This window comes from Mastomys coucha, unplaced genomic scaffold (assembly GCF_008632895.1).
Source record: "Mastomys coucha isolate ucsf_1 unplaced genomic scaffold, UCSF_Mcou_1 pScaffold15, whole genome shotgun sequence".
Taxonomy (NCBI): Eukaryota; Metazoa; Chordata; class Mammalia; order Rodentia; family Muridae; genus Mastomys; species Mastomys coucha.
The window spans coordinates 106,279,170-106,299,640 of NW_022196897.1; the positions used below are offsets into that span (position 1 = coordinate 106,279,170).

At 43.9% G+C, this 20,471-nt stretch overlaps 1 protein-coding gene and 1 long non-coding RNA gene across 2 annotated transcripts in view; one reads left to right on the plus strand and one right to left on the minus strand.

The window, feature by feature from the left end:
• Positions 1-4,983, plus strand: part of LOC116090780 — a 17,812-nt gene extending 12,829 nt beyond the window's left edge. Inside the window, exons 2-3 of the long non-coding RNA XR_004118818.1 lie at positions 3,574-3,834; positions 4,943-4,983. This is a non-coding gene — a long non-coding RNA (uncharacterized LOC116090780). The remainder of the gene's footprint in view (positions 1-3,573; positions 3,835-4,942) is intronic.
• Positions 1-20,471, minus strand: part of Tgm5 (transglutaminase 5) — a 41,192-nt gene extending 20,721 nt beyond the window's left edge. Inside the window, exons 1-6 of the mRNA XM_031371626.1 lie at positions 20,298-20,471; positions 11,353-11,547; positions 10,595-10,840; positions 8,787-8,905; positions 4,416-4,544; positions 3,690-3,867 (exon numbers count right to left, since the gene is read on the minus strand). Of these exons, the coding sequence (XP_031227486.1) occupies positions 3,690-3,867; positions 4,416-4,544; positions 8,787-8,905; positions 10,595-10,840; positions 11,353-11,547; positions 20,298-20,307 (877 nt within the window). The 5' untranslated portion in view covers positions 20,308-20,471. The remainder of the gene's footprint in view (positions 1-3,689; positions 3,868-4,415; positions 4,545-8,786; positions 8,906-10,594; positions 10,841-11,352; positions 11,548-20,297) is intronic.

Here is a 20,471-nt window from a genome sequence, read left to right on the forward strand (position 1 = left end):
AATATACCTTTAATCCCAGCATTTGAGAGGCAGAGACAAGCATATCTTCTTGAGTTTGGGGCCAGCCTGGGGTACATAGCAAGTTCCAGGACATCCTGAGCTACATAGAGACACCCTGTCTCAAGCAAAATAAAAGAACGTATGGCTGACAGTTTAAAAGCCACATGGTCTCAGTCAGCTTCACCTGTGAGACAAGTGTAAGAATGTCTACTCCACAGGTGGTGGGGAAGATCAGAAGCAAGGAAAGGTGTCTGGTGTGAGTGGGGAACATAGAAGGCACTAGGCAAATGACAGCTGCTGGGCAGTACAGCCTGTGAGTTAGACCATGGCCTACAGTGAAAGCAGACTGGAATGGGGCTGAGCTTTTCCACTCCATTGATCTGGTGGATGGAGAGGATGAAAGAACCACCAGTCCATCTAGGGGACCAACCAAGACACCCTTAGCTAATACTGAACACTCACTCTAACAAGGCATTGTCCGTGTGCCAACTCACACAGTCCTTTCAATAACTCCTGGCAGATAAAGAAATTGTCACGTTTGGGCAAATGGACAGAGCTGAAAATAAAGAAGCCCCCCAAGAAAGACAAATATTGTATGGTTTCTCTTAGAGTTCTCTTACACATGGAGCTTAACACAGATGCCTGAGTGTGCGTGTGTGTGCGTGCACACACACACACACACACACAAATACATAACAGGAAAACAGAAGTGTGACCATTGGGAAAGAGGAAGGGGATGGCAGGAAAACCAGAAGAGGTGAGGAGAGCAAATATGGTTAAGGACATGCCATATATTGTGCATCAAATATATACAAATAAAAATTAAAGTGAATAAAATAAATAGCAGCAGTCAGTGGAAAGACTACATGAAATAGATGAAGCATTCTGGGCCTCTCACGTGATAATTTGCATAATTTCTTAGAGAATGTTTTATTGACTAATTTCTAAAGTAACATAAAACACCTTCTATGGAGAATACGCCTAAGGCCTCAGGTTCCATTCATTTCCTCACTAAATATCTTAGGAGGCTGAGACACAAGTGACTTACCTGGGGTTACTCAGATAGTTGATTGCAGTGTCAGTATTTATACTCATGATTCATATATATCAATTTCTGTGGTTTCACTTATCCCCCTCCAGTCACAACAATAGTATTAAATGGAAATTGCAGAAATAAACATTTCTTGGCTTTTAAATCCTGCATCGTTTTGAGCAGCATGATGAACTTTCAGCTATCCTACTGACCACATAAGCCATCTCTCTGCTCAGAGAGTCCGTGCTGTATACACTACCTGCCTGTTAGTCACATGTCTTCTGGGTTACCAGGTCACTGCCATGCTAGTGCAGTTCTAGGTCCAAGTAGCCCTCACTTTATTAAATACTTGCCCAATAATAATAATAATGCTGACAAATTTGTTATAGAGTAATGTTACAACTACCCTGAGTTATCTTAGTTATTGTTATCAATTTCTTGCTTTGCCTTATTAATAAACTAAACTGTATCATAGGTGTATATGTATAAGAAAACACAGAGATATATAACTAGACGTTGGTACTAGTGGGGTTTCAGACTTCTTCAGAGGGTCTTGTAATATGTTTTCTATAGATAAAGAAACCCCAAGAAGTCAGCCCCCGGACTACACATACTTTACTATTACTCTCCTTTGCTAAGGTTTTAACACAGTACTTGGCACTCTGTTAAAATCCCCATTACCACTATAGCAGTTATGGAAACATAATAATTGCCTAAGACATGAGTTGGCAACTGTGTTGGCATAATTACTTTGGCTAAACCCTTATCTTTCACCTTAGTTAGGAACCACAGTGTCTGTGTCTTTTCCATCTTTGTGTCCAAGAGTAGCTGGAATATGGTATCTAGCACAGAAGGACTCCACTGTGTGTTGTTGTGTGAATAGATTAGCTTCTTGGACTAATATATTTACTGACATATGACATGGTGGCCCTGTATGGGAAAGCTGACTGGGCTATATAGCTGGGTGGCCACATTTGATCATTGCCCAACTCTTTGTTGGCAAGGTCACTGGAAGGCCAATATCCTCACTGACACTTTAATTGTCCTGCTGTCATTGTGTAACCTCCATCCACTGTCTCCATCTCTTACATCACCTATTCCAGACAGCCACTCCAAAACCGTGCTCTCTACACACAAACTCAGTTTTTCCACACTGGAAGTTTCCCCTTTTATCTTACACAAGATCCATTCTGCCCTTCCATTGTGTGTGTGCACGTGTGTGTGTGTGTGTGTGTGTGTGTGTGTGTGTGTGTATGTGAGGAGCTCACTCTGTCTGTAGGCCAGGCTGGCCTAGAACTCCTTATATAGCCCAGGCTGAACTTGAATGTACAATGATCTCCTCCTGTGTCCTCCTGAGTGCTGGGATTGTTGTTTTGAGTCGCCCTGCCCAGTTTTCTGCCCAGGCAGACTTGCATCTGCCTTCTGGGTGATTCATATACCTCACATCACTCAAAACTCCTCATCTTTTGGCATCAAAGCTGTTGGATTATTTATGTCTTATCACTGGGCCATCAAAACATCCATCAGGATCTGCAGCAGCAGAACAGGCAGACACTAGCCAAGCGCCACAGCAGTGGCCTCCTCCAAAGAGGCTGTCATACTGTCAGTGTCAACAGAGATCTCTGCATGCCCTTGGACTGAGGCCTGATGCTGCACACCCAGCAGCCTCTCTGGCCCTCACACTGTCCCGAGTCTGGTCTGGCATACATGGCTGTCACGGGGAAGTTCTATGTAAAAGGCCTAAACCTTCAATAAACACCAAGTTACTGCAGCTCTGGCCTCCCTGCCTCCTACTGGCATCCCATGAGTGAAAATCTGACTTGGTCCCTCTTCCTAGTTATCAAGAATGATGACTGAGACCAACTCAGGGACGTGGGCATGCATAACAAGAGGATGAGTTGGGCAGAGTGATCGTGGGGACCACAAGCAGGAGAGTGGCCTGAGGAAGACAGGAGGCTCCTCTCACCACCTCCTGCATAGGACTCATTTCCAGATGTCACTTCTTTTAAAATTCCCACCCCATATATTTCTACTTTGCCATCTTGCCACACACAAACCAGTGCCCTTCTATCTTCTTTCTACACATTTATTCTTTTAGCTTCCCCTCTGTCGATGTGATCTCCAGTTCCTATCTAAAAATTCATCTTCCATTTCCCCCTATCCTCTAACGCCCTGTTCTGATTCAGACCTCTAATTCCTTCCCTCTGAGCCTGTGGCAACTCCAAAGTCTCAGCCATTCTCCTTGGGTGGCCTCTTTCCAGCCCCCAAGGTCAGATGCTCATCTCCCTTCTGTGTCCAGGTCTTCATTAAGCCAGAAACAGCATAATTTGGTCTTTGGGCTATGGAATCATTTAGCATTTCATCTCAAGTGTCTCTTGGACCTGGACCATTCTCATTCTTATGGGAACATTTTGTTACTTTGCATGAGCTCAGAGAGGAAGGTGATGAGTCTTGATGTGTGTGATTTCTACTTCAGAACCACTGTCTGAATTAAGTCCAAACTGATGAGCTCATTGATGAGTTTTGTTTTTTTTTTCCAGGAAACAGCTGCCTGCCAAATGTCCCCTGGTGGGAAATGTGGGACTGAGACAAAAGTGGTTCCGAGGGCTCTTACACAGCTGCTCTAGCTTCCCCTGAGGCCCGTCTCACCTCCTACCTGTGCACATGACAGCAGCAAAGACCCAGCACTGCCCATAGCGCACAGGCTGGCAACCTGTGGCATGCCACTGCTTCAGGATGGCCACACTGCCAGTCCATTCTGCGGGGTTCACGCCGTCCATATAATTCTCACTCCAGTTGCCGTTGAGTACTCCGTTATCATCATTGCTGTTTATCTAAAGAGAAGCCAGATAGAGAAGTATTAGAAACATCTATTCCCTCCACAGGATGTGATGTGGGGGGGTTTGGGGGATGCTGATAGGAAGGACTACCAGCCTGAGACACAGAAGAGACCTTTGGCCTCAGTTTACCTGAGACTTTCCAGACCTGCTGGGGAGAGTCGAGGGTGGGAGGCAAGCTATTCTGACTTAAACGTGTATCAATTCATTATTGTATCTCAATTTTCTATAAAGCAGGAGCTTGGCTTTGAGCGGTCTAAAAACACATTTGAACTGAGGAAATCTAGATAATTCTCAAGCTCAGTGACATTCAGCTTCTGTCCAAAAAACATGTAACTTGCAATTAGTAGAGACAACATCCCATCTCAGCTATTCCAGGGTTTAGTTGAACTAACTCATTTCCCACAGTCAGCTGTCAGTCCCATTCTCAGAGGGTCCTGTCTTTTGACTCCTTCTCCTATAGCAGCTAACAGCCTCTTTCCAGCCCCTAAGGTCCCTTTACACAGCTCCCTTCTTCCCAGGGCAGGGCACACAAGGGACCTCACCATGGCACACACAACTCTGCTGGTGTAGACGGGGCTTCCCCGTAGGGCGCAATCTGTGGATGGGTCAACCTGGAAGTTCAGGCTCTTCTCCAGCAGCTCCAAGCAGATGTCTATGATATTTTCTTCAAACTGTGGGGGAATGAGGAGAAGGGGGCATCACATACTTGCTGTGTGTGGGCAAATAAAGAAATAGACAACCTACTATCACTCAGATCCCTAGGGCAATGTAGAAAAAAACCCCAATTGCAAGGTAGTTGTCAAACAAAATGGCCATGAACAGCCTCCCAGAAAGGTGCATGGTTTCAAAGCTATGACAGCATAACCCACTTGGCATGTATGTCCTGTGAGCCAAATGCCTCATGACTCATTTGAAGTCATGCTACCGAGGTTTTTTTCCCCTCAATGAATTTGCCTCATTAGAAGTCTACTTTTGCCTCTTCCCCCTCTATCTCCACATGCCCAAGGCTCCTAAGGTGCTCTTACTAAAGCCATGTTCCCTTTTCTTCCACACTTACATAACAACCCAGCCTATCATTGGCAGCCTATTGAAGAGAGAGAACCAACTGCCTTCACACTCACAACGCTCCACTCTGGACTGATCAATCACAGGTAAGTTCTGGAACACTGCCTTCCCCCATGGGCGTGTCCCCTCTGGTTGTCAAACTTGGTTATACAATGTACTTGAGGCCTATCTTTCCCGCCTTAATATTTGCTCTGTCAGTTCAAGATCTCTTTGTAACAACACTCAGCTCCAGACCTGCCACAGAGCTTGGTACATAGTAGGAACCCCACATATCTTTGCAAATGGCCATAAATAAGTGCACTTACTCTCATGAAACCATGGTCAATAAGTAGAAATGGGCTTCCATTGTCTTCTTTCTTTGTGGAAACTACTTCTGTAGTTTACAATGTTTAAAAGGTCCCTTATTTAAAGAGTCAAGGGCAAAGCCTCCCACGGTGTCCTTCAAGTCCCTTAGGTCTGGCTCTGCTGTGAAGTTTTCTCTGAGATTCAAAGCTTAAACCTTCTGCCCTAGAGCAAAGCTTGTTGTGACACAGACTGTTCAACAGGGTGAAACATTCCACCCTGCTGAGCAGCTCAGAAAGTTAGTAACTCAAAGGCTTCAGGAAGTCCCTGAAACTGAAGCGTTTCTCTAGGTTCCTAACCTCCCCAAGCCTGTAGAAGCAGTAAGGACTACTGATACACACTCTCAGACCAGCTGAGTTGCCTAAAAAGAGACAAATCATTTCTGCCAAACTGTCTAGAAGAGGCTCAAACCAACCAACCTATCTGGAAAGACATTCTCCAACCTGTCCAGCTGCCTGCAGGCTATGCAATGTGTTCCAGGTTCCCACTCTTATGAGCTGCCACCCATGCTGGGATGGGATTTTGGTGATATAAGTGTATTTGAGTCATTTCTGCTTCTCTAAGTAACTCATCACACGTAGGTTACCCCAATAAAACTCTTTGGCTTCCTAAGTTAGACTTTGGTGATATCTATGCTTTGGTCTGTCGTGGGTTTCCTATCTGGAGTGAGTAGATCTCTGCCCCAATCTCCCCAGAAGTCCTATCACACAACAGGCTCCCTTTTACTTCTCTAGCCTCTGACCTTGACAGACACCCACCTCCGCCATTTTTGCTCCAGCTAGACCAAATTCCTTGTAATCTTTGCCAAGACGAAACCCTTCTGGTCTTTCCATCCTTGCACATGCCTCCCCTTGCCCTTTGCTTGACTAACTGAGCTCAAGTACAGTCATCTCTCTCCTAGGAAGCTTCCTCGGAATCAATTGTCAAACAAAGAGATTCCCCTGAGTGTTCCTGGCCCCCAGAACACTCTGTCCCGGTCTCTCAGTCTCACAGTCCCACTGTGTGATAAATAACTGTTTACATATTCCCCCGGGGCCATGATGCCTTTATTTCCACTCTTAACTCTCACGGTCCACCAAGTACTGAGCAGATTGTTCAGTATTTGCTTGCTGAAGAAGCATTGTGATGAGTTTAGCTATTTTGCATACAAGGTCATGAAACTACATGCAGAAAATGAAGTGAAGTTCATAGCATCCTTATTTATAATAGCCAGAAGGTGGAAAGAACCCAGATGTCCCTCAACAGAGGAATGAATACAGAAAGTGTGGTACATTTACACAATGGAGTACTACTCAGCTATTAAAAACAATGAATTTATGAAATTCTTAGGCAAATAGATGGACCTGGAGAATATCATTCTGAGTGAGGTAACCCAATCACAAAAGAACACACATGGTATGCATTCACTGATAAGTGGATATTAGCCCAGAAGCTGGGAATACCCAAGATACAATTCACAGACCACAGGAAGCTCAAGAAGAAGGAAGACCAAAGTGTGGATACTTTGGTCCTTCTTAGAAGGGGGAACAAAATATCCATGGGAGGAGTTACAGAGACAAAGTGTGGAGCAGAGACTGAAGGAAAAGCCATCCAGAGACTGCCCCTTCTGGGGATCCATCCTATATACAGTCACCAAACCTAGACACTACTGTGGGTGCCAACAAGTGCTTCCTGACAGGAGCCTGATAATAGCTGTCTCCTGAGAGGCTCTGCCAGTGCCTGACAAATACAGAAGTGGATGCTCTCAGCCATCCATTGGACTGAGCATAGGGTCCCCAATGGAGGAGCCAGAGAAAGGACCCAAGGAGCTGAAGGGGTTTGCAGCCCCAAAGGAGGAACAACAATATGAAACACCCAGTACCTTCAGAGCTCCCAGGGACTAAACCACCAACCAAAGAGTACACATGGTGGGATTCATGGCTCCAGCTGCATATGTAGCAGAGGATGGTCTTGTCAGTCATCAATGGAAGAAGAGGCCCTTGGCCCTGTGAAAGCTCGATGCCCCTGTATAGGGGAATGCCAAGGCCAGGAAGCGGGAGTGGGTAGGTGGGTGAGCAGGGGGAGGGGGCAAGGGATAGGGGATTTTCGGAGGGGAAACATGGAAAGGGGATAACATTTGAAATGTAAATAAAGAAAATATCTGATAAAATTTTTTAAAAAGTAAATGAAATGAAGCAGAACCAAGCTGGTAGCAACACTTACAATAACCTTCATGTTCTAGATGTTCATTTTGTAATATTTCTTTGCAAAAGGTTTGTTTTGTTTTTTCATTTGTTTGTTTGGTTTTATTTTCCATATAGGAACTCTGTGGCCTAGGTCATATACACAAGGATGCTCTTGAGATTCTCATGCCTCTATATCCTGAGTTCTAGGATTATGGGGGTATACTACCACACCCTGTTTATGTGGTACTGGGGATCAAACCCAGGACTTTGTGCATGTCAAGTAAGTACTCTACCAACTGAGACACATCCTCAGGCCTCTGTTTTTCAGAAAGGACTTTTCTATGTATCATAGGCTGGCCTCAAACTAGAAATCCTCTTGCCTCAGCTTCTCAGTCATTTTTTAAAAAGATTTATTTATTATATGTAAGTACACTGTAGCTGTCTTCAGACACTCCATAAGTGGGTGTCAGATTTTACTATGGATGGTTGTGAGCCACCATGTGGTTGCTGGGATTTGAACTCAGGACCTTTGGAAGGACAGTCAGTGCTCTTAGCCACTGAGCCATCTAGCCAGCCCTCTCAGTCATTGATATTACGGCACTCATCATGGTAACCAGGTTTGCAAAGTTTGCCCTCTCTCTCCCTCTTTCTCTTCCTCCTTCCATTCCTCCCTCCCTCCCTCCTCCCTTCCTTCCCTCATTTCTCCCTTCCTTTCTCCCTTCCTTTCTCCTTTCCTTCCTCCCTTCCTTTCTCCCTTCCTTCCTTCCTTCCTTTCTTCCTTCCTTCCTTCCTTCCTCCTTCCTTTCTTTCTTGTGTTCTAACAATTATGTATTCCTTATAATGAAAAAAACCTATTGTCAAAACAAGCAAAAACAAACAAACAAACAGGCATTGGCATGGGGTCATGGAAGATTGTTCACCAGCCCTGTTTCTGGGACAGATGTCCAGGGGCACATACATACTGCGTATGTGTGAGTGTGACAGGTTTGATACCAGGGTTCAGCAGCAGTGTTGTCAGGATAAAGTGAAAGAGTAAGAGATGAGACCCCACAGCAAACTCAGGGTAAAGCACAAATGTCAGGAGCAATCATAACGGATTGCTCCCCACCCCAACCCCCACCCCCACCCCCACCTCCCTACTCCCCCACCCCCGCTGCCCTGTAGCTGCTCCTGCCTTACATCCTAGTCAAGTAGATGGGGCAACAAAGAACCCTCCCTCCTCCTTCCTCTAGCTGCTTCCCTAGCAACCCAAGGTGCTTCTCACACATGCTCTTTAGCAGTGTACCCTGTTCTGGATCCTTTTTCCCTATGAGTTTGGAGCTTATGTGGTCTAGGACTCACCTGCCCATAGTTCCAGGGGCATGGACGGATCCAACTCTTGCTCCCTTGGTAGATGAAGCCATAATCGTTCACAACATACTCCTGCCTCTGGGGCTCACTCTCCAAGTACACTGCATCCGCTGGGAATCGAGGCGAGAAGACACAAAGTAGAAACCACCTTGTATATTCCTTTCCAAACAGTCCCACACCATCTGCTTTGTGGAGAGGTGCACCCGGGGCTATTCTGAGAGAAGCTGGTACAGGAAGGATCTTATGCTGAGGTGGGTTCTATCCAGGATTTGGACCAGTGTGGTCAACAGTTGCAGGTTCAGAATTGAAGTCAGAAGTGTCCCTGAACTGTAGGGTGGATCTTCCCAGCCAAACGTCCCTGGCCCAGTGATGTGGCAGCTGTTGATCATGTCTGTACCTGCTTCCTGCCTCTATCCCAATGTTTGTTCTCTCTAGGACATGCATACAAGCTCAGGAGAGAAGCCATGCATGAGATCCTCCCGTCAATCAGACAGACCCTATGTTCCCGTGTTCAAGTCTGAAGCCCAGTCTTTTTTTTTTTTTTTTTTTTTTTTTTTTTTGGTTATTCGAGACAGGGTTTCTCTGTGTAGTCCTAGCTGTCCTGGAACTCACTCTGTAGACCAGGCTGGCCTCGAACTCAGAAATCTGCCTGCCTCTGCCTCCCAAGTGCTGGGATTAAAGGCTTGCGCCACCACCGCCCCTGAAGCCCAGTCTTGAAGGCCAAAAGTGTGCTGTGCATGCGTGTGTGTGTGTGTGTGTGTGTGTGTGTGTGTGTGTGTGTGTGTGTGTGCCTGCATGTGCTTGTATGTGTTTGGTTTCATTACTGTTGCTGTTGTTTGACAGGGTCCCATTCTCTAGCCACTCACTATGTGGCCCTGGCCTCAGGCTTACAGTGATCCTCTTGCTTCAGCCTCCCAAGTCCTAACACTCGTGAATATTTCAAAGAGAAATGCAAATTGGAGATTGGTATGCATTATTATACTTGGGTGTATGTTATGGAATCAACAACATACAGATGTGTACAAACATGCACATATTTAAGCATAAAATAGTTCTATAAGGCTACATAGAGAACAGTAACAAGGCTGCCACTGGAAAAATGGAGCTAGGAGACTGGAGGATCTTAGATCATGTAGTATCCCCTCCCCCTCTCGCCCCTCTCCTCCTTTCTCTGTCCATATCCCTTTTATCTTTCTTCCTTCCCCTCCTTCCCCTTTCTTTTCTTTCTTTTTTCTCTTTTCTCCCTTTTCTTTTTCTCACTTTTATCATTTGCTTCTTTCCTCAGATATTCAAAATAGTGTGCATTTATTACCTTTAAAATGAAAAAGTCCAAATTAACTTAAAAATAGATAATGAAGGTATGAAGATAAATGTTAATGGTAGTTAAACTTAATAGTTTTTTTTTTTAAGATCTTATTTATTTTGTGCATGAGTGCTATATCTGCATGCATGCCTGCATGCCAGAAGAGGGCATCAGATCCCAGTATAGATGGTTGTGAGCTGGGAGTTGATGTGGTTGCTGGGAATTGAACTCAGGACTTTTGGAAGAGCAGATAGTGTGTTTAATGACTGAGCCATCTCCCCAGCCCCCAATAGTAGTTTTCTATTTAGTCCAATCATAATTTTAAAATTCTAAATATGTAAATAAACATCAAGGTCTCCCCAGCTTGGTTGTTGGAGGTCAGGTACTGAATCCAAGGGATTAAAGAGTTTATGGTGGCCAAGAATCAGGGGCTGGAAACCTGGTGGCACTGGCCGAAAGACAGAGGTGAAAGAGCCCAAGCAGGTCCCTGCCTTACCTGGGCACCAGGGATTGAAGAGCAGGATGAATTCCCCTAGCTGGTAGGCAGTGACAGAACCCTGGTAGGAGTCAATCCGAATTTTCAGGAGGTATCGGCCCACAGCTGCCATGGGAGGGGCACAGAGGCTCACTTCCAGGGAGTTGGCTCTGTTAGCTTCCAGGGAAGCAATCCAGGGGCTTGGGCCACCACTGCCTGTGAGGCTGAACACTGCCCGAGTCCCTTTGGCCAGGTCTGGCAAGGGTCCTAGGAGGATGAATAACTAAGACTCTTTATGGTGATCTTCCATTCCTCTAAGATCCTACTCAATGAACATGCACTCACACACATACAATCTACTTCATACATGCATACATGCATACATATATACATACATACATACGTACATATATACACACAACACACACGCTCGACTTCATACATGCATACATGCATACATACATACAATACACATGCACGTTCCACTCCATACTCACATATACCACATATACACTCTACACAAACATGCTCCACTTTATACATATCTCACACACACACACACACCACACACACATACTACATATGTACACAGACCACACGGTCCATTTCATACATACACACACATATATGCCACACCATGTACACACACACCACATAAATACACACATAGACACCATACACATATACCCCAAACACACATATACACACATACCACAAATACACACACAACAGACACATGTACTACATATGCACACACATCCTGTGGGCCAGTTCCTCACCAGTCTCAGCCACAAACATGATGCTGTCCATGCCTGGCTGGAAGCCCCGATTTTTAAAGTACAGAGTGATGCAGAAGGCCTGGCCCCGGCGGACAACAAGACGGTCAACACTGATCTCTTCTGTATGGTGCCGAACATTGTTCCGGGAGCTCTGGAGGTCTGTGAGGGCCACCTCTAGCCCTGCGATGGGGCAGCCTGGGACAAACAAAAACCAGGGTTGTGAAGACTAGCCCAGTTTTGTTCACACTTTTCAGTTGTACAAACTCCAGGAAGTAATTTGGCAATTACACTTGAGTTTCCATGTTGGTAGGAAAGAGTCTGTAACCCTACCTTAATAAGTCCAGTTTGAGGATTACATAAGATGCCGCGCACACACATCCCTTTCTTCCCTCTTCCTTCCTTTCTTCCTCCCTTACTTCCTCTACCTTCTATCAACCCCTTCCTCTCACACACCTGCAGGCACATATGTTTCCTGACTAACTTATTTTGTAGACCTGCCCAGGTTTGATGCTCCCTCCAGCCCAGCATGCCTTCAGATACAGCATGATCCCCTCTTCCTGGGATTCCAGTCTTACTTGTCCTTGTATCGACCTCCAAACCTGGGAGCAGGCGACCTGGAGGCCTTCTGGGCCACCTGCTCCTAGAACAGCTGCCCTACTTTTAGCAACTTGCTGGTTCTTTACCACCACGAATACCATGTGTCCAGTGTCCTGGATGTCTGCATACTCGAAATCACAAAGCCTTCAAGGTCTTCTGCCAAAACAGATTAAACAGTTGCTCTCTAGTGTGCCTCTCCTAGAGGTCTGTATCTGATGGCTTCTTGTTTGACCGTGGTCTTGCCACGGTCCCCGGTCACCTGAGGCTGGTTTACAACAAGTTTCATCAGGCTCACCTATCTCTTCAGCCTGTCACTTTCTATTCGACCAAGTGCTCCCAGACAACCCTTGCAGTTTGCCTGGGTCAGTTGTCCCTTTCCAAGTGCCCCTTCTCCTCATCTCACCCTTAGTGACTTTAATAAGCTCTGAGAGTTTTCCTGCCCCACTGCCTTTCTTACCATACCAGCCACCTTCCCTCACAGTTTGATGACGCCATCTCATTTGCTTTAAGAGTCCTAAGGCACTCTCCAGCCCATCGTACATACATAGAACACTCATTATCCCTACCCGTGGCCCTCCATTTCAAGCTTTCAGCTCTGATTTCCTTCTCAATTCTCACCACTCCCAGAATTGGTCCTTTCCTCCAGGCAGCCTGACTGCACATTCTATTCCTGCTACGGCCTCATTTCAGAACATCCTCTGTCATAGTTAATATGTCAACTTGACACAATCCTAGACACATCCGGGAAGAGGGCATCTTAACTGAGGATCTGCGTCCATCAGATTGGCCGGTGGATATGTCTATGGGGCATTTTCTTGATTGATGGTTGAGGTGGAGAGGGCCCAGTCCACCTGGAGTGGTACCATTTCTGGACAGATGGTCCTAGGTGGTTTAAGATAGGCAACTTAGCAAGCCAGGGGAAGCAAGACAGTAAGCAGATTCCTGCATGGCCTCTGCTTCAGTTCCAGTCTCCAGGTTCCTACCTTGGCTTTCCTCAGTGATGGAGTGTAATCTGTTAAAGTCAAACAAACCCTTCCTCTCCTAAGTTGCTTTTGGTCAGTGTTTTATGATAGCAACAGAAAGCAAATGAGAACATCCCTTTATAACTTAGCCAAATCCTACCTGTCTCCCAAGACCTCCCTCCCTCATGAGACCTGCCCCAATGGGTCTACCCTTCTTCCCACTTTGTTCGCTCTACAGCACAGAACTGAATCACTCTTAATCTTGACTGCTTACACTGAGTAGTCAATGCCTGTGTCGTGCTCATATGCTCATTTACATCAATACATTTGTTCTTCTCAGCCTCAGCATAAGGAACTCAGATATTCTTTGTTATTTTTTTAAAAAGATTTATTGTTTATTTATTACAAGTATACTGTAGCTGTCTTCAGAAGCACCAGAAGAGGGTGTCAGATCTCATTATGGATGGTTGTGAGCCACCGTGTGGTTGCTGGGATTTGAACTCAGGACCTTCGGAAGAGCAATTGGCGCTTTTACCCGCTGAGCCATCTCACCAGCCCCTCTTTGTTATTTTTTTAAGATTAATTTATTTTCCACTTACGTGCATTGGTGTTTTGCCTTCAAGTATGTCTGTGTGAGGGTACCAGACTCTCTAGAACTAAGGTTACGGACAGTTGTGAGCATCACGTGGGTGCTAGGAATTGAACCCAGGTCCTCTGGAAGAGAAGCCAGTGCTCTCAATTACCGAGCCATCTTTGTTATTTCTTCTTGGGTCTCCTTCTACAGCCTAGGCTGGCTACAAACTCTTGATCCTCTTTGCTCAGGTCTTGGAGTTCTGGGATGGCAGGTATGTGCCACCACACCCAGCTCTTAGCTACTTTTTGTCTGCTTTCCAACAGTAGATGTAAGCTGAGGACAGAATGGTACCTGCTTTCTCTTGGTTGTGTGTTGATTAAAAAAAACTAATGAACTAAATCATTTGGCAAAGTCTAATACCTTTTCATGTTAAAAAAATATTCAACAAACTAAGGAAGGAGGAAGTCCATTATTATGATAAGTGGTATCTATAAAAATCTACAGTTAGTCATATTTAATAGTGAAACACTAAACACTTCCCTGTTAAGATAAAGAACAAATTAAGGATGTGTGTGTTCTTGCCTGCTCTTGTCTTGTTAAAGACAAAGTGAGCTAGAGGTTTCAGCCAGGTTCATTAGGCAAGGAAAAGAGATCAAAGGCATTCAGATTAGAAATAAATAAGGTCATCTCCATTCACACATGATGTAAGAATAATAATACTATAAAATTAGAATTCACAACAACAAGAGACTTCAGGATATATACAATAACATAATGCAAGTTCAATTGTATTTTCATACACTTACAATGAATAATCTGAGAAAAATGTAAAAGTAATTCCATTTATAGTAGCAAAAGTAGTAACAAGTTCACAATAGAATGCAAAACTTTTACCAGAAAATATCACTTAAAGAAATTTATTTAAATAATGGAAAATATATTCAATATTTATGGATTAGAAGATTATATCATTCAAACGACAGATAGTTGACTCTGGATTCAACACAATACTTGTCAAAAACTCAAAACCTAACTGCCCACCCCATTGATAATATCTACAATGCAACCTAATTCTTAGGGAGACTCATAAAAGGGAGGAGAGATTGTAAGAGCCAGAGAACCAGGACCCCTGCTGCTAAATACTGTCCTGTAGACATGACAGAGAAGCTGAGAGAGAGAGAGAGAGAGAGAGAGAGAGAGAGAGAGAGAGAGAGAGAGAGAGAATATCAATCTTCAGGGATGAGTGCTACAATTGCTTAGCCCAACTAATTCCAAGTTATCAACCCTAAACACATGTATATACAAGCAACAGTAAATGAATTCAGAAGATTTTTATACACATGTTTATGTGTGTGTGACAATAACAACTTAAGAGATCATGGCTAGGCAGTGGTGGCGCACGCCTTTAATCCCAGCACTTGGGAGGCAGAGGTAGGTGGATTTCTTTCTTTTTTTTTTTAATTTAATTTTATTATATAGGCACACCAGAAGAGGGAGTCAGATCTCATTATGGATGGTTGTGAGCCACCATGTGGTTGCTGGGATTTGAACGCAGGACCTTTGGGAGAGCAGTCAGTGTTCTTACCCACTGAGCCATCTCACCAGCCCGGTAGGCGGATTTCTGAGTTCAAGGCCAGCCTGGTCTACAGAGAGAGTTCCAGGACAGCCAGGGCTACACAGAGAAACCCTGTCTCGAAAAACCAAAAAAAAAAAAAAAAAAAAAAAAAAAAAAAAAAGAAGAAGAAGAAGAAGAAGAGATCATGAAGGACGAACAACAATATGAACTAACTAGTACCCTCAGAGCTCCCAGGGACTAAAACTCTAACCAAAGAGTACAAATGCAGCATGCGTATAGCAGAGGATGGCCAAGTCGGTCATCAATGGAAGGATAGGCTCTTGGTCCTGTGAAGGTTCTATGCCCAGTGTAGGGGAATGCCAGGGCCAGGAAGCAGGAGGGGGTGGGATGGTGAGCAGGGGGAGGGGGGAGGGAGCAGGGATTGTTTTAATTTTAGTTATTTGTTTTATTTTGTTTTGGTTTTGGTTTTTTGTTTTTGTTTTAGTTTTTTGGAGGGGAACCTGAGAAAGGAGATATTATAAATAAAGAAAACATCTAATAAAAAATAAAGAAGAGATCATGAGGGCTAGGGGCATGTGAGGAGTTGCAGGGGTATATAAGTTTCAAAAAATGTTTAATTTAAAACTTTAAGCTCAACTGCCAGTTTACAGGAATTGACAAGTGGATCATAACATTAATTGAGAAGAATAAATGATTCATAATAGTCAACATAATCTTTTTATTTCTTCTTTGAGGGAAGGCTAACACAGTATCTTGCTATGTAGCCTAGAATTCATAACAATCCTCCTGCTTCAGCCTCCAGTATGTTGGGATTCCAGTCATTCACTATGTCCAGCATTAAGACAATCTTAAAACAAAGGGCTTGAACATCTATACTTTAAGTTTTACTATAAAGCTAGTAATCAAGGCAATTTGGGGGTAGTATTAGCACGGACACAGATCAGTGTATATGGGACAACACCAAATTCACTCAGGTGGTTTTATATGTGTGCATTAGACAGAAATAGTATAAGAAGAGGCCATGAATGTGAAAGGGATGCAACCACACTAGATGGAGGTAAAGAAGGACAGAAACCTTCCTACTCTATCTTGGCCTTGATTTTAAAAAAGGAATGAACCAGATTAGTTGGCATAATCTGACTCTCTTGAATATAGAAAAATTCTCTTTAAGAATGGTGCTGGAATAAATGAATAACCACATGTAATAAATGAAGTGTCAGGGCTGGAGCAATGTCTCAGTAGATAAGAACACTGGCTGTTCTTGCAGAGGACCCATGTTCAGTTCTCAGTACCCACATAGCAACTCATAAGTCCCTGTAACTCCAGGTCCAGGGGATCTAATGCCTTCTTCTGACTTCCATGGGCACAAAGCATGCACAAGGTGCATATACAAATATCCAGAGAAACACTAGTGCACATTAAATAGATAAATAAATAAATAAATAAATAAATAACTAGAATGAGGTTCATTGCCCTCTCCACTGATATACAAAAATTAACTCAATGGATCAAAGATCTGACTATGACAGCTAAAACCCATAGAAGAGAACCCATAGGTACATCCTCCTCATCTTGAACTAGGCAATGGTCTCTTACTCATGACAGGAAAGGCAGAATCAGTGGGAAAACTTGGGTAAATTGGACTTCATAGAAATTAACAACATACCTGCTTCAGTGATATAATAATGTGAAAATATAATCCACAGAATGTGAAGATGTATTTGTAAATTATATAACTAATAAGGGATTTGTAGCCAGATAGATGGATGTATGGGTGAATGGATGATGAATCAATCCTACAAACCAAAACAAGGAACCCAAATGGAAAACTTGGTACCTGGATCTAGTGAGATGGCTCAGTAAGTGAAGCACTTATTGCATAACCCTAACAACCTAATTTAATCCCTGGGACCCATGTGGTAAAAGGCAAGAACCAACTCCAGAAGATTGTCCCACAATCACTACATGCTCATTATGGTGTGTCTCCCCACCCAATGCGGCCAACCGATCTGAGCAGATCTTTCTCTAAACAAAATAGCAAAGAGACAATAAGCACATGCAAGGATGCTCAGGTCATTAGGTAAATACACATGAACTGTTACTTCACACCCATGAGGATGCTATGGTAAGAAAACAGACATGAGCAAGTGTTGGCAGGATGCAGTGCTTTGGGACACTCACACTTGGCTGGTGGTTTTATAAAATGACACAACACTTTGGAGAACACTAGCAGCTCCTCAGAATGTTGAACACAGTTACCATGTGACCCAGCTCCTTATAGTACATCACCATACAGTGAACACACACGCTCACATCAAGCTCACATGCAAATGCTGATAGCAACATTATACAGGGATACCGGAAAAGTTCAAACAGCACAAATATCTACCAGCTGATGAACAGAGAATATGAACTTGTGTAAGCTGAGCACATTACAACATGAATGGACCTGAAAAACATTATGGTGTTGAAAGGAATCAGACCTAAGAGGGCACATTTTGTATGATGCCTTTTCTATGAAATGTCTAATCATCTTGAAAGTAGATTAAGGACCTGACTGCCTCTTTTTCTCTTCCTCCTCCTCCTCCTCTTCTTCCTCCTCCTCCTCTTCTTCCTCCTTCTCCTCTTCTTCCTCCTCCTCCTCTTCTTCCTCCTTCTCCTCTTCTTCCTCCTCCTCCTCCTCCTCTTCCCCTTTCTCTTCCTTCTAAGACAGGCCCTCTCTACCTAGTTACACAGCCTTGGCTGTCTTGGAACTCATTCTGTAGACCAGGCTGGCTTCAAATGCTCAGAGATCCCTCTGCTTCTGCCTCTGCCTCTGCCTCCTCTGCCTCTGCCTCTGCCTCTGCCTCTGCCTCTGCCTCTGCCTCTGCCTCTGCCTCTGCCTCTGCCTCTGCCTCTGCCTCTGCCTCTGCCTCTGCCTCTGCCTCTGCCTCTGCCTCCTCTGCTTCTGCCTCTGCTTCTGCCTCCCGAGTGCTGGGATTAAAGGTGTGCACCACCACACCTGGCTCTGGACTGCTTTTTTCTGAGATGATGTGAACGTTTTGAAACTAGATAGTAATGACACTTTCAGAACTGCATGAACACACTTAACTGTATGCTTCAAATGAATGAACTTTATTATGTTTCAATAAAGCTGTTAGAAACAAATGTGATGCAAATCAACTATAAAGAAGTATCATAACAAATGTTAGTCTTTATCTTTGGTCTTAAAGAGTCAGGAACATGGTCACACAGAATCACGATCACCTGAAACCCACCAGGCTATGCTGGAACCCATATGCACTGTCCTCTCAGCCTCCCAGGTTGTTAGAGTTACAGGGGTGTGCTACCACACCCAGCCTAATCTTTATCTTCTAAACATGTCTAGGTTATTTTGCTTACTGTTAACACGCATCTTTTTTCATTAGCTAGTTGTATTATCATTATTATTGTTATTATTATTATTATTATTATTAAAGAAACATGAGAATAACAATCAGCACATGCACTTATAGGTTCATGGACATGTTTGCTACTTAAAAAATTCTCTATCTTATGTAAAACCAATTGCATTTATTTCAAGTTTTAGATTCTCTCAGTAATTTGTCTGGGTCCTATCTTCTATTTAACCTTTACCATACCTTATATAGATGAATACTAAGTCTTCTATACTTGGGGGTGTGTGTATGACAAACTAGACTTCCGAAAGATGGAGGGTTTTGTCTCATGTTAAACCTGGATTTGTGTCTCAAGGCAGGATTTCTTTCATTGTCCAACAGCTGCTGTCCATTGCTGGCTTTCACTCATGTTCAGTAAGAACATCCTAACCCTGGCACTTGGGAAGTAACTTGATTTTTCTGATAATAATGAAGAGGAGGAGGAGGAGGAGGAGGAGAAGCAGCTCATCCCTTAGGAGACCAGTTGACTGAGCATTAGTGCTCAGGTCTGTGCATGACTAAGTCTACCCAACAGGTGGAGCAACACCTGCCTAACAGGAAGCACTTCAAACACATCCTATTCTCCAGAGGTTGACACTACAGGCCAGGACAACCTCAAACTATGACGCATGGATGCTCTGCACCCAAACATCGTGCTTAGCTTTTGTTTTCATGACCAAACAATATTCCATTATTCTGAAATACCATATTTTGTTTATCTATGTTCAAATGGGATGTTCATTTTTGATTAGAGTATTTCTTCTTGAAGTGAGGAGAGAAAGAAGGAAATAACAGGATGGTAGGAAGAACTTACAAAGTTGGTGATCATAATATCTGTCTAGAGAGACATTTCTTCACGAGTACCCAGAAGCGTGTGTAAGAATGCTGACTGTAAGACTGCTTGTCTATCTAAAAAGATGGGAATGATCTAAGCATCCATTAAAAGAAGACAAGATGAATAAACCATACACTGTAGAATACCATACAAAATGGAAAATGTTGAGAGGTAGGTCCGATGCTACAAGACACGCTGTTAGTGAAAAATATTAAGTTTGTATTTATAGTATGATAATATCTGGATTTACAACAACACGTGTTGATCCAATTGATTACATTCAGCACTTACACGAATGCTAATGCTTCTACCAAAGACTGGAGACAATGGTTCTTCAAGATGAGGCTGAGGGACTTAGAACTTTACCTGCAATTATTACTTTATTTTACTTCATTCGGTTCTCATGTGTTTCCTTTGTAATTAAAATTTTACATTTTACATAAAACTAATGAAATAGTAAAATCTTTATTATAGTGCTTACAGTAAATAAAGGTGACCATGTCACATTTGTAGAGTAAGTTAAAAGTGCATCACTTCTAGATGGCTTCATGTAATCATTTCATTTTCAGACTGTTCTTCATTTAGACAAGAGAGGATGGTGTAGACAGAAGAGGATGATGGGAAAAGAAAAGAAAGGCAGGAGGATTCAGAGAACTTTAATGTGGTCAGAACCCTGACATGGGAGGCAGGAAGCAGAGAAGTGACTTGGCCAGTGTGAAGAAGTTAGCTAGTGTCACAGGACAGGAATCCTAATGCCCTAATCCCTTGCCGTGCTCATCCACCCTATTGTGGAGGAGGTATGGTAGCATGCAGCCGTGTCTGCCTTCACCCTGCCTCCTGGTTCTCAGGGGACCAATGAATCCTGAGGGCTCTTGGCTTCCTGCCTAGATCAGCTCTGTTCTTATTGTTTATCCATCCTCCTGCCCTTGACGTCTCGGGATCTTCACTGTCCCCATTTTCTACCCACAGCATGTGGCTTCCCTACCTTGGGCCATAGTGGCTGCTTCTGGCTCCTGGACTGCTCTCCCACAGACAGCTGGATGGATTGGAGCTTCAGGAAACTGATCCTGGAGTGGCTGCTTCCCCTTCCATGCCAAGGTTCCGAGAGACACGGGAGGTGGGGCCAGCTGCTGCACTGCCACCTCTGACAGGGCAGAGC